Below are 13,841 nucleotides of genomic sequence, written 5' to 3'. Positions count from 1 at the left end.
GCTGAAAATGTCCCAGTTCTTCCATGGCCTGAATACTCAGACATGTCACCCATTGAGCATGTCTGGGATGCTCTGGATTGACATGTACAACAGCGTGTTCCAGTTCCCGCCAATATCCATCAAGTTTTCACAGCCATTGAAGTGGAGTGGGACAACATTCCACAGGACAAAATCAGGTTGATCAACTCTATGTGAAGGAGATGTGTCACGCTGCATGAGACAAATGGTGGTATTCTGATCCACACCCCTACCTTTAAGACGTTCCGCCAGCGGGACACCTAGCCAACGGGATAGCAGGGCGCGAAATACAAAACATCAAAAATCTCAATTCAATTTTCTCAAACATACGACTATTTTACACCACTTTAAAAATACACTTCTCCTTAATGCAACCACATTGTCTGATTTCAAAAAGGCTTTACAGCGAAAGCAAAACATTAGATTATGTTAGCACACCACCTAAACAACAAAAGCCACAGAACCATTTTCCTAGCAAGGAGAGGCGTCACAAAAACCAGAAATACAGCTAAAATTAAGCACTAACCTTTGACGATCTTCATCAGATGACACTCATAGGACATCATGTTACACAATACATGTTTTGTTCGATCAAGTTCATATTTATATCCAAAAAACCCATTTTACATTGGTGCGTGATGTTCAGAAAATGTTTGCCTCCCAAAACTTCCTGTGAATGTGCACATTAATTTACAGAAATACTCATCATAAACGTTGACAAAATATATAACAATTATTTAAAGAATTATAGATATACTATTCCTTAATGCAACCGCTGTGTCAGATTTTAAAATAGCTTTTCGGCGAAAGCACATTGTTCAATATTCTGAGTACAGAACTCAGCCATCAATGCAAGCTATACAGCTACCCGTCAAGTCATGGCATCAATACAATTCTAAATTAGTGTTATAAATCTTTCCTTACCTTCGGCGGAATGCACTCGCAGGACTACCACCAGAAATGTTCATTTGTTTGATAAAGTCCATCATTTATGTCCAAAGACCTCCGTTTTGTTGGCGCGTCCAGAACACTATTCCAAAGGCACGATGCGGGAGCGCAATTCAATAGATGAAAAGATCAAAAGGTCCATTACCGTTTGTAGAAACATGTCAAACGATGTTTACAATCAACCCTTAGGGTGTTTTTCACATAAAAAGTAGATAATATTCCAACCGGACAATAGCGTATTCATTACAGAAGAAAAATAAAAATGCTAGCCATTTGTGAATGCACATGAAGTAACTACATGAGCTCGGACAGTCCACTGCTTGAACCGGCTGTTATTCCCTCAAAGTTCACCATAGAAGCCTCAAACAACTTTCTAAAGACAGTTGACATCTAGTGGAAGCCTTAGGAAGTGCACAATGACCCCACAGACACTAGTTTCATAAGCAATGGTTTGAAAGATTACAAGTGTCAGATCTCCCACTTCCTGGTTGGATATTTCTCAGGTTTTGCCTGCCGTATGAGTTCTGTTATACTCACAGACATCATTCAAACAGTTTTAGAAACTTCAGAGTGTTTTCTATCCAAATCTACTAATAATATGCACATATTTGACTCTGGGCCCAAGTATTAGGCAGTTTACTCTGGGCAAGCTTTTCATCCGGCCGTGATAATACTGCCCCCTATACCTTAACAGGTTTTAAGGTGTCTGAGACCAACAGATTCATATCTGTATTCCCAGTCATATGAAATCCATACATTAGGGTCTAATTCATTCATTTAAATTGACTGATTTCCTTATATGAACTGAAACTAAGTAAAATCTTTGAAATGGTTGCATGTTGAGTTTATATTTTTGTTCAGTGTAAAAGCTAAAGGCAAACAGGCAATTCACACAAACGATTGCTGTGGGAAATCACCAGAACATTTGAATTATTTCCTAAAGCTGCAAGGCAAAATCCTAATCAGCTCATTGGAAGGGTTCATTAGAAGTGCTTTGTCTGTCATGTTCTTTTTAATACATTATTTTTCATAACAGTTGAGTGTCAAATATGGTAAATGTCAAACTTCTAGGGTCCTGTCCTGAAGGATGGAGAAGGTTTGGCTGCGGCTGTTACTACCTCTCTACTGAGAAGAAATCCTGGGAGGAGAGTAGACAGGACTGTCTGGAGAGAGGAGCAGATCTGGTGATCATTAACAGTGAAGAGGAACAGGTGAGACAGACAGACAGACAGACAGACAGACAGACAGACAGACAGACAGACAGACAGACAGACAGACAGACAGACAGACAGACAGACAGACAGACAGACAGACAGACAGACAGACAGACAGACAGACAGACAGACAGACAGACAGACAGACAGACAGACAGACAGACAGACAGACAGACAGACAGACAGACAGAGCTACTTTATTTATTAGTCCATCATGTATTATTAACAATGTGTTTTCTGTGCCACAACAGACATTCATCAAAGGGTTAGAATCACTCCTTTTTGCCTGGATTGGTCTGACTGACTCTGTTACTGAGGGGACCTGGAAATGGGTGGACGGAACCCCACTGACCATCCAAAAGTAAGAGACTACTGCTGTATAATAACACTGACCACCCCAAGGTAAGAGACTACTGCTCTAATAACACTGACCACCCCAAGGTAAGAGACTACTGCTCTATAATAACACTGACCACCCCAAGGTAAGAGACTACAGCTCTAATAACACTGACCACCCCAAGGTAAGAGACTACTGCTCTATAATAACACTGACCACCCCAAGGTAAGAGACTACAGCTCTAATAACACTGACCACCCCAAGGTAAGAGACTACAGCTCTAACAACACTGACCACCCCAAGGTAAGAGACTACAGGTCTAATAACACTGACCACCCCAAGGTAAGAGACTACAGCTCTAACAACACTGACCACCCCAAGGTAAGAGACTACAGCTCTAATAACACTGACCACCCCAAGGTAAGAGACTACTGCTCTAATAACACTGACCACCCCAAGGTAAGAGACTACCTCTCTATAATAACACTGACCACCCCAAGGTAAGAGACTACTGCTCTATAATAACACTGACCACCCCAAGGTAAGAGACTACTGCTCTATAATAACACTGACCACCCCAATGTAAGAGACTACTGCTGTGTAATAACACTGACCACCACAAGGTAAGAGACTACTGCTCTATAATAACACTGACCACCCCAAGGTAAGAGACTACTGCTGTATAATAACATTGACCACCACAAGGTAAGAGACTACTGCTGTGTAACAACACTGACCACCCCAAGGTAAGAGACTACAGCTCTAATAACACTGACCACCAAGGTAAGAGACTACTGCTCTAATAACACTGACCACCCCAAGGTAAGAGACTACCTCTCTATAATAACACTGACCACCCCAAGGTAAGAGACTACTGCTCTATAATAACACTGACCACCCCAAGGTAAGAGACTACTGCTGTGTAATAACACTGACCACCACAAGGTAAGAGACTACTGCTCTATAATAACACTGACCACCCCAAGGTAAGAGACTACTGCTGTGTAATAACACTGACCACCACAAGGTAAGAGACTACTGCTGTGTAATAACACTGACCACCCCAAGGTAAGAGACTACTGCTCTATAATAACACTGACCACCCCAAGGTAAGAGACTACTGCTCTATAATAACACTGACCACCCCAAAGTAAGAGACTACTGCTCTATAATAACACTGACCACCCCAAGGTAAGAGACTACTGCTCTATAATAACACTGACCACCCCAAGGTTAGAGACTACTGATCTAATAACACTGACCACAGTGGAAGGAGTATGACTGATTCTCTGTGTTGTTCAAACTCTAGGTTCTGAGAGGTTCTGAGAGAGTGGTTAGTCTAACTCTGTGTTGTTTTTACTACAGGTATTGGTGGAGAGGACAGCCTAATGGTGGAACATACCATAACTGTGCGTTCATCCGTCACATGTCATCAGGCCAAGGAGCATGGTGGGATTTTTATTGTTCCTCTTCAGAAAGATGGATCTGTGAGAAATAGGCTTCTCATAAGTACTTTCTCTGCACTGCTGATGAATGAACTCTCTACTGTATGTTAATGATGGTTTGAAGACTGGTGTGATTTAATAGAATGGTACTCTGAACTACAGGTAGGAGAGAAACACACAAATACATTCAGACACACACACACACACAGATCTGAACCAAACAAACCTCTTAATAGACAAAGAGGAAATTCCCTTTTGGTTCGAGAGACACTGATTTTGAAATCTCGGGAGGGGCTACTTCATCACATGACCATGAGCAACCAATCATGACCAACTCATGTTCATTACACAAGCTGACACAAAATAATTTATTCACATGTCAAACAATGTGGTGTATAATATCATTCAATAGCTGCTATCAATCAATTACTTTTAAGTTTTACACTTCTAAATACATTTAAAATGACTGTATATGTTTCAGGTATACAGTATGTTTTCTTGTGCTTTTATTATTCTGAACATTAACTGTGTACTTCCTGCTTATTCAATAAATCATTCAACTGATATTAATGACAATTACCTGTCTAGTACATTATTGTTCTCCTTACCGTTTTATCTAACATGGAATCTAGAAGGACAAGACACCTCTCTGCCACTAGGATAGAGAATGAATGTTAGTGTTTACATTTGAACTTATCTTGTTAACTTCCTGTTTGCAGTGACAACACCAGAACGAAGGGTTGGATCATAAATAACCATTAGTTATTGAAGCAGTCTATGGTTTTGTTACTAAACTAACAAATGGGACTAATCATTGACTACAGTAGGACAGGTGGCAGTGACCTCCAGTTATCAGAGAGACAGTCTTAAGCAGGGTTTTGTGTGTGTGATTGACAGAATGCATGAGATTCATGTAAAAGCATATAAATCATTGGAGGCTGCTGAGGGGAGGATGTAATAATGGCTTAGAACAGAGCAAATAGAATGGCATCAAACACATAGAAACCATGCGTTTGATGTATTTGATGCTATTCCAGTAATTCTGCACCAGCCATTACAAGCCCGTCCTCCAAACTTAAGGTTCCACCAATAAACATTCATTCCGTGTGACTATGCATGACTGGCCTAGAAGAACTACAGCATGTGCTAATTCAACAACAGCATTACATAACACTAACCCAATGCACTAGGCACTTTTTTTTAAATCTGAAAATCACTCTTGTCAGTCCTCTCCTCCACTGATCTGAAAGACCTGACCAGGTGAAAGCTAAGCCAGTCTAATGATGAGCTTCCTTCCACCATATTGTTTTCACCTGTGAAGCCAATCAGTGCAGATGTAGGGGAGGAGACAAGGAGAGGGAGACAATTGCAAAAGAGCCCCTGGCCACATTCAGAAGCCAAACTTGGTCAAAAGTTGCAGATATATGATATCAATAAAGCGGAATTAATTTGTTATTCTACACGTCAGAGAGGCATGTTTTTTACTCCATAGCATATTTCAGTTCCTAAACATTGCATCCTGCTGAACGGGCCCTTGGTCATGTCACATGTCCATAGATGATGTACCTGTCACGGCTGTTCAAAGGATGGGACCAAAATGCAGCGTGTTCGTAGTTCCACATATTTTATTTACCGTGAAACTAAATGCTTTACATTAAATACTTGAATGCACAAAAACAACAAACCGTGACGCAGAGAGGAAAACACACTACTCAAATTAATCACCCACAAAAACAGGTGGGACGAACATCAACATAAATATGACCTCCAATTAGAGGTAACGAGGATCAGCTGCCTCCAATTGGAGATCAACCCAAACATAGAAATAGACAACATAGAAAAACCACCCAAAACACCCCCTGACCACTCTACTATAGAAAATGACCTCTTACAAGGGTCAGGATGTGACAGTACCAAATCCACCATCTACTGGTCAATTATTATACTGCTTTAACTTTCCTCATAAAGACTAGTTTCTACCAATGATATGCATTACCCCTAGACAACTTACAGGGGCGCTGTTTTGAAGCCTCTGCACATTCATTTTGGTGCTACTCCATTGTAAAGATTTTGGAAGATACAGAAATGCATTTATTAATGTCTACATTTAAATGACAAGTATATTATATTAGACACCTTAATGTATATTAGACAAATTAATGCATTCTTTATAATTATATTAAATTAAGATTAAAATATATAACAGATGGGTACGTTGGTCAACAACAAAATCAATGAGCAACCATGAGGCATAACTGACAGGGTTGGCTTAGATTGTTGACAGCATGTAAACTATATTTCAACTCCAATGTTTGAAAACAAATACATTTGAACAATGAGCCCTAGTCTACAATACATCATTACTGTTGTTGGTGAGACGGCTAGCAAAAACTACACATATTAACTTGAAATCAGTCAAAACACCTAAAACAAGAAATGGTATCAATAATGATGAAACGAGCTGAAACGAGCCACTTACAATTCACCACATGGAAGTTTTGTCATTCTTGCTAGCAATTTGGTCATCCAGAATCACAACCACTTACGTTCTCCAGCAAGAACCAAATAATGTAGCTCAAACAGAAGGAACTAACAAAGAGTCACTGAACACAACCAAAAAGAAACAGGTGGGCTTTAGGAGCGGTTCTGAAAGACGCTTATGGGGGTGTCCCCTGGAAGTTGACTAGTAACAACAACTGGGACCTAAAAGACACCCGCCATGAGCGACCACTAAATTTGACCAAGAACAGGAAAACAAAATAAAACCCACACCAAACTGAAAGACAAGAAGAAAACCAAAAAGTGGAGCAAAATGAAAACAGGGAAGATCAGATAAAGGAATGTTTTTCTATAAAATAGCGAGAGTCAACTAAGGGTGTTAACCCCATCTCTCAACACAACTGGAGCACTGGGCCAGTCACTCTTAAATATCACCTGGGCCAACACTGTTGACTATCGAGATGGACCAGCCAGCACAGGTGTAACACATACTGACTAATGAGGTGACACCAATCGGTGCGTCCCACGCGCTAAATGTGCTAACATCCAACCTGAAAATGGAAAAACCAAAGCCTGTAACACCTGTTATCCTACATTTTTGTTGGACAAGTTTGCTCACTACAAACAGAAGGTAACTTCCATCTCACAATATGATCAACTATAATGTCTTGCCTCCGTCAATATAAAAATGGTGTCTACTGGCTGTCAACGCTTAAAGACAAAACAGACACTTTTTTTCTTATAATCTTTTTTGGCTAAAACTTATTCGTTTTGAGAAACAGATGTAAAATCACGTACGATTCTATAACTCTCAACCGAAACAAAATTAATCTCCAAAACGGCAAAACATGCAGTCAAAATTGACAGTGAGCCAGGTCTACACACTGACTAAACAGAAAACACAAAAACGTATCGACTGCCTACCTTTGAAAGACAATCAGTAACCTAGTTGTCCTTACCGCAGACATGTCTGATTTCAAGGGGAACTCTTGCAATATGAAACTCCAGCGAAGGAGTCGGTGGTTTGTGGAACTCGTCTTTGCAGGAAAACGAGGGGTTATGATCAGTACAGACCACCATAGGGCTAGAGATGATACATAAACCTTGAAGTGCTGAAGAGCCAGTACCAATGCGGGCCTACTTCTCGATACTAGTAGTGTTTGTGATATGAGGCCCATTTCTTTGAAAAGTGCCCCACAGTGTGCTCAACGTTGTTATTGTCTTTCTGTAGGAGCACAGCCCCAGTTCCTACATCACTGGCATTGGTGTACGAAGCAAATGGACGCCGGAAATCCGGAGCAGCTAGCACCGGTGCAGAGACCAAAGGGGTCTTAGCATTTCGTAACCTGAACAGAAGACGAAGGTAGGAAAACAAACCACCAGGAGTGACAAAAGCAGACAAATCTTTGGCGCTCTGAGTTAGAGAGACCTGCCAATACCCTTCAGCAAATCAAAGTCTCTAACGTATTTAGCGGAGCCAACACGGTCCACACAATCATCGACCCTGGGCAAAGGGTACGAGTCAGACTTACTAATGGCATTGAGTTCCTGAAAATCGGAACAAAACCACAGACCCATCCAACAGGGCGAATTCCACAGACTGTTGCCATGTTGTGCAATGCCGTGCTCAAGAATACTATAGTCTGACTTCTGTCCAATAGAAGCACACATTGTTTTTGTGAAATTGTCAGCTAACCCATCTATATAAAAACATTCCTTCAAATATGTTTGAGTACTAATGTTACTGTTCCCAATACAACAAATAACTACTTAAATACATGTAATTTGGTCCTTGAAACATTTTATTGAAATACTGTAGAATTCCATTCATTACTATGGAGCCGGTGGCTTCAAAGCCTCTCATTGGCCAGTACATAGCATCAACAATCCAGGGTTTATACACGTCATTGGTTTCTATCTGTTCAATCTGACCTTTTTTTAAACTGTGCTTTCTCAACGTATAACTGACACCATTTAGAAGTGAAACACTGGTGTTATTATAGTATTAGTACATTACAACACTTAGTAGTACAACATACATACATACATCTTTAATCACATTATATATATCTTAGTAGTACAGGATACTTACATCTTTAATCACATTATATATATCTTAGTAGTACAGTATACATACATCTTTAATGACATGATATATATCTTAGTAGTACAGTATACATACATCTTTAATCACATTATATATATCTTAGTAGTACAGTATACATGCATCTTTAATCACATTATATATATATATATATATTAGTAGTACAGCATACATACATCTTTAATCACATGATACAGATGTTCTGGTAATTGTCTAGAAGGTGGAATGTCAAGTCTATCACATATAAAATAAGCATAACTTCCTCATGTGTTCCCCAACTGCAGTTTATGATGGCTATACAATACCAATGTACAAAACGGCAATCTAGGAAATAGTATGTAAGAGAATGGGAAATGTAATAAGCAGAAAGTCACGATTGGTACATACAATAGAATGGAAGTAAAACATTTACATTGATTAATAACTGTAAAAACTTTTATGAAAATGGTATGTTGGTAAATTGTGAAATGCACACCATATTGGGAATTGGCATGTACGGATAGAGCTAAATTGAAATGTTTCTTACAGAATAAATATGGAAAGCATATCCATAACCATGGTAGCAATCAAAAGCGAACAGTTTGGAGATTTTGGGAAGTTATTAAACTAAAAGTGAGGACAACAGTTAAAATCAAATCAAATGTTATTTGTCACATGTGCCGAATGAGAAACATTTCAATTTAGCCCTTACAGTCAAATACTTACAAGCCCTTAACCAACATCCACGCCATCACACAATTACTGTTGTTTACGCAATCCAAAAACGGTCCAATATACAGTTGAAGTCGGAAGTTTACATACACCTTAGCCAAATAAATTTAAACTCAGTTTTTTCACAATTCCTGACATTTAATCATAGTAAAAATTCCCTGTCTTAGGTCAGTTAGGATCACCACTTTATTTTTGTGAAATGTCAGAATAATAGTAGAGAAAATGATTTATTTCAGCTTTTATTTCTTTCATCACATTCCCAGTGGGTCAGAAGTTTGCATACACTCAATTAGTATTTGGTAGCATTGCCTTTAAATTGTTTAACTTGGGTCAAACGTTTTGGGTAGCCTTCCACAAGCTTCCCACAATAAGTTTGGTGAATTTTGGCCCATTCCTCCTGACAGAGCTGGCGTAACTGAGTTGGGTTTGTAGGCCTCCTTGCTCGCACACGCTTTTTTCAGTTCTGTCCACAAATTTTCTATAGGATTGAGGTCAGGGCTTTGTGATGGCCACTCCAATAACTTGACATTGTTGTCCTTAAGCCATTTTACCACAACTTTGGAAGTATGCTTGGGGTCATTGTCCATTTGGAAGACCCATTTGCGACCAAGCTTTAACTTCCTGACTGATGTCTTGAGATTTTGCTTCAATATATCCACATAATTTTCCGTCCTCATGATGCCATCTATTTTGTGAAGTGCACCAGTCCCTCCTGCAGCAAAGCACCCCCACAGCATCATGCTGCCACCCCCGTGCTTCACGGTTGGAATGGTGTTCTTTGGCTTGCAAGCCTCCCCCTTTTTCCTCCAAACATAACGATGGTCATTATGGCCAAACAGTTCCATTTTTGTTTCATCAGACCAGAGGACATTTCTCCAAAAAATACGATCTTTGTCCCTGTGTGCAGTTGCAAACCGTAGTCTGGCTTTTTCATGGAAGTTTTGGAGCAGTGGCTTCTTCAGGTTATCCAGCCTTTCAGGTTATGTTGATATAGGACTCATTTTACTGTGGATATAGATACTTTTGTACCTGTTTCCTGCAGCATCTTCACAAGGTCCTTTGCTGTTGTTCTGGGATTGATTTGCACTTTTCACACCAAAGTACGTTCATCTCTTGGAGACAGAACACATCTCCTTCCTGAACAGTATGATGGCGGTGTGATCCCATGGTGTTTATACTAGCGTACTATTGTTTGTACAGATGAATGTGGTACCTTCAGGCGTTTGGAAATTGCTCCCAAGGATGAACCAGACTTGTGGAGGTCTACAATTTTTTTTCTGAGGTCTTGGCTGATTTCTTTTGATTTTCCCATGATGTCAAGCAAAGAGGCACCTTCAATTGGTACAATTGACACCTTCAATTGACTCAAATGATGTCAATTAGCCTATCAGAATCTTCTAAAGCCATGACATCATTTTCTGGAATTTTCCAAGCTGTTTAAAGGCACAGTCAACTTAGTGTATGTAAACTTCTGACCCACTGGAATTGTGATACAATGAATTATAAGTGAAATATCTGTCTGTAAACAATTGTTGTAAAAATTACTTGTGTCATGCACAAAGTAGATGTCCTAACCGACTTGCCAAAACTGTAGTTTGTTAACAAGAAATTTGTGGAGTGGTTGAAAAACAAGTTTTAATGACTCCAACCTAAGTGTATGTAAACTTCCGACTTCAACTGTATATCCAGTGGTGAAAAAAGTACCCAATTGCCATACTTGAGTAAAAGTAAAGATCTCTTAAAAGAAAATGAGTCAAGTAAAAATGTAAGTCATCCAGTAAAATCCTGCTTGAGTAAAAGTCTAAAAGTATTTCGTTTTAAATATACTTAAGTATCAAAAGATAAAGTAAAAGCATAAATCATTTCAAATTCCTTATATTAAGCAACCCAGACGGCTCCATTTTCTTGTTTTTTTGTTTACGGATAGCCAGGGAAAAGCTCCAACAATCAGACATAACTTACAAACGTAGCATGTGTTTAGTGAGTCCACCAGATCAGAGGCAGTAGGGATGACCAGGGATGTCCTCTTGATAAGTGTGTGAATTAGAATATTTTCCTGTCCTGCTAAGCATTCCAAATGTAACGAGTACTTTCGGGTGTCAGGGAAAATTTATGGAGTCAAAAGTACATCATTTTTCTTTAGGAATGTAGTGAGAAAAAAATATATATAAATAGTAAAGTAAAGTATACAAATACAAAAATGACTTAAGTAATACTTTCAAGTTTTTTTACTTAAGTACTTTACACCACTGTATATATCGCAATCTGGGTCAGGTTGGCATCATTTGAAATCTTGTTCATTTCCAACCAGACTAGCTAAGTTATAAAATACGATTTTACAGTGTTAGGCTATCACAAGGAAATTCAGGCAAGCAGATGGTAATGTTGGTGCGCATACAATGAGTAGCTTGCGGCAAATTTTCTTCACAATACAACAAACAGGCTCATTCTGTTCAGGACAACCCAGGGTATGACGCCATGTCATCTTGTTTTTTTCAAACATACTGATCATAAACTTTGACACTGTTTATTACATGAGTGTATGATAAGGAAATGTGAAGTACAGATTTTGACTTGCTTGTGTGACATCAACGTGGTATTTATTATGATCATCAATGTCTCATCTTTTAAAATACATTGAGTCCTCTTAATTTATAGCATTTCCCTCACTCAGACAACAAAACATTTTAAAGGTTTCCCAGTTAGCGAGAGTGAAGCGAAGACCTTGAGCTCTGACGTCATGTATAGCATGTTACTGTACAGCCATAGCATTCCAATTTAAGCGTTTATCAGTGTTCAAATCTGCCATATTCAACCCCTATATGGGTACAAGTGTAAAGGACTACAGACTGGGATTCAATGCAAGGCGTGTTATAGCATGAAGCACTATACAGCCAACAATGCGCCTTTTAAAGGCACTTTACCCTGTGTTAGCAGGAACAGCATTAATGGTAAATGCTGTGCATGTCGCTTCAAACCTAAATGACCGATAGTGTATCATGCTGTAGCCCATGTCTAATGGAGTTGTATTGGAGCTATGTGAGCTGGTCCACCATTCATCAGGCCCAGGGTACACACACCTGTTGTCTAATAGGCTGAGGTTGCAATATCAATATTTACCATTATGGTGCGATATAACAATTTAACCATATACTGATTTCATTTGTACGTTTTTACAGTTATCAATACATTGAAATTACAGCAGTTGAATATGGACCATGTGTTCATTCTACTTATTAAACTAGAAAGTGTGTGTGTGTGTGTGTGTGTGTGTGTGTGTGTGTGTGTGTGTGTGTGTGTGTGTGTGTGTGTGTGTGTGTGTGTGTGAGAGAGAGTTTCTGTCTATATGTCTGTCTGTACTTGCATTGAACCCTGAAAATGTAACATTAACACCATCCATTTTTCTGGGCATACGTGTCATCATCAATATCCATGGTCTTCATCGCTCTAGTTGGATTATTTGTTGAAAATGCATTCATCCATATATGTTCTATTGGTTTGTTGTCAGACAAACATAACACAACAGTAGTGATTGAGTATTATTAAGATAGGCCGAACAATAATGAACTGATGTACCACTGTCTGATAGGTTCATATACATCATGTGACAACAACAGAATGTGTAGGTGGTTGGGAACAAGAAGGAAGTGTAACTAAAGTTCACACTCAAGCTCAAGTCCAACTGAAAGTTCCAGTTGCTGACTGCTGCACAGAAGTTTTTCACAACACCCTGTTTCAAGCACAAAACCTGAGGTTATGAATGGTCGAATATTCTGTTCCTCCAAAATTCCCTAAAGTTAAAAAACTTGAAAGGCTCAATGCCAAAATGTGTCTGTACCGTACTTTCAAAGAGATGTTTTATGAAATAGTGTGGTCTGTGTGAATGACAGTGCAGGGAATCTTCTTCAGTGAAATAAACCCAAACCTGGACTCAATGCAAAGCAAATGCAGATCTAGAGATCAACCATCTCAGGTATACTGACCTGGGATCAAGTCAACCCTGTCCACATGACCGTATGCATTATGATCAAAAAGGATTAACAGATCATAGATCAGCACACCTGATAAATATGGGCTCTGATAAATATGATAAATATTTGATAAATATAAATATGGGCCCTGACTTGATATACCCCCCCAAACAAGGAACAGGTGCGTACTAAACAGACATAACCAACAGACACATGAAACATGGATCGGTGGCAGCTAGTAGGCCGGCGACGACGACCGCCGAGCGCCGCCCGACCGGGGAGTGGCGTCACCTTCTGTGGACGTTGTGACATCTACTGCATTTGTTCATTGTTCCCCTCTAGTCAGGGACTTACACCTGGGACACCGGGTGTGTACAATTAATTATCAGGTTGAACAGAAAACCAGCTCTGAACCTCAGGGTAAGAGTTGAATACCTCTGGCCTGGTGTGTCTGCAGGTTTTTGGTTGTTCCTTTCAAATAAACCCTAGACAACCAGGTCTGGGGAGTTCCTTACTAATTAGTGAACTTAATTCATCAATCAAGTACAAGGGAGGAGCAAAAACCCGCAGACACTCGGGCCCTCCGTGGAATGA

The 13,841-nt window shown here is 39.5% G+C and overlaps 1 protein-coding gene across 3 annotated transcripts in view; it reads left to right on the top strand.

The window, feature by feature from the left end:
- Positions 1–13,841, top strand: part of LOC106569656 (C-type lectin domain family 12 member B) — an 83,632-nt gene that overhangs the window by 39,831 nt on the left and 29,960 nt on the right. For 2 of the 3 annotated variants that reach the window (XM_045711691.1, XM_045711690.1), the window contains 3 exons: positions 2,038–2,177; positions 2,432–2,541; positions 3,883–4,538. The exons of the other annotated variant lie outside the window; for it this stretch is intronic. In XM_045711691.1, coding sequence (XP_045567647.1) covers positions 2,038–2,177; positions 2,432–2,541; positions 3,883–4,015 — 383 coding nt within the window. In that variant the 3' untranslated portion in view covers positions 4,016–4,538. Of the gene's footprint in view, positions 1–2,037; positions 2,178–2,431; positions 2,542–3,882; positions 4,539–13,841 lie in introns of those variants that run through there. 3 annotated transcript variants of the gene reach the window in all.

Source organism: Salmo salar, unplaced genomic scaffold (assembly GCF_905237065.1).
Source record: "Salmo salar unplaced genomic scaffold, Ssal_v3.1, whole genome shotgun sequence".
NCBI lineage: Eukaryota > Metazoa > Chordata > Actinopteri > Salmoniformes > Salmonidae > Salmo > Salmo salar.
Note: the sequence above shows the minus strand (reverse complement) of the source record. Positions and strands in the feature narration are given on the sequence as shown.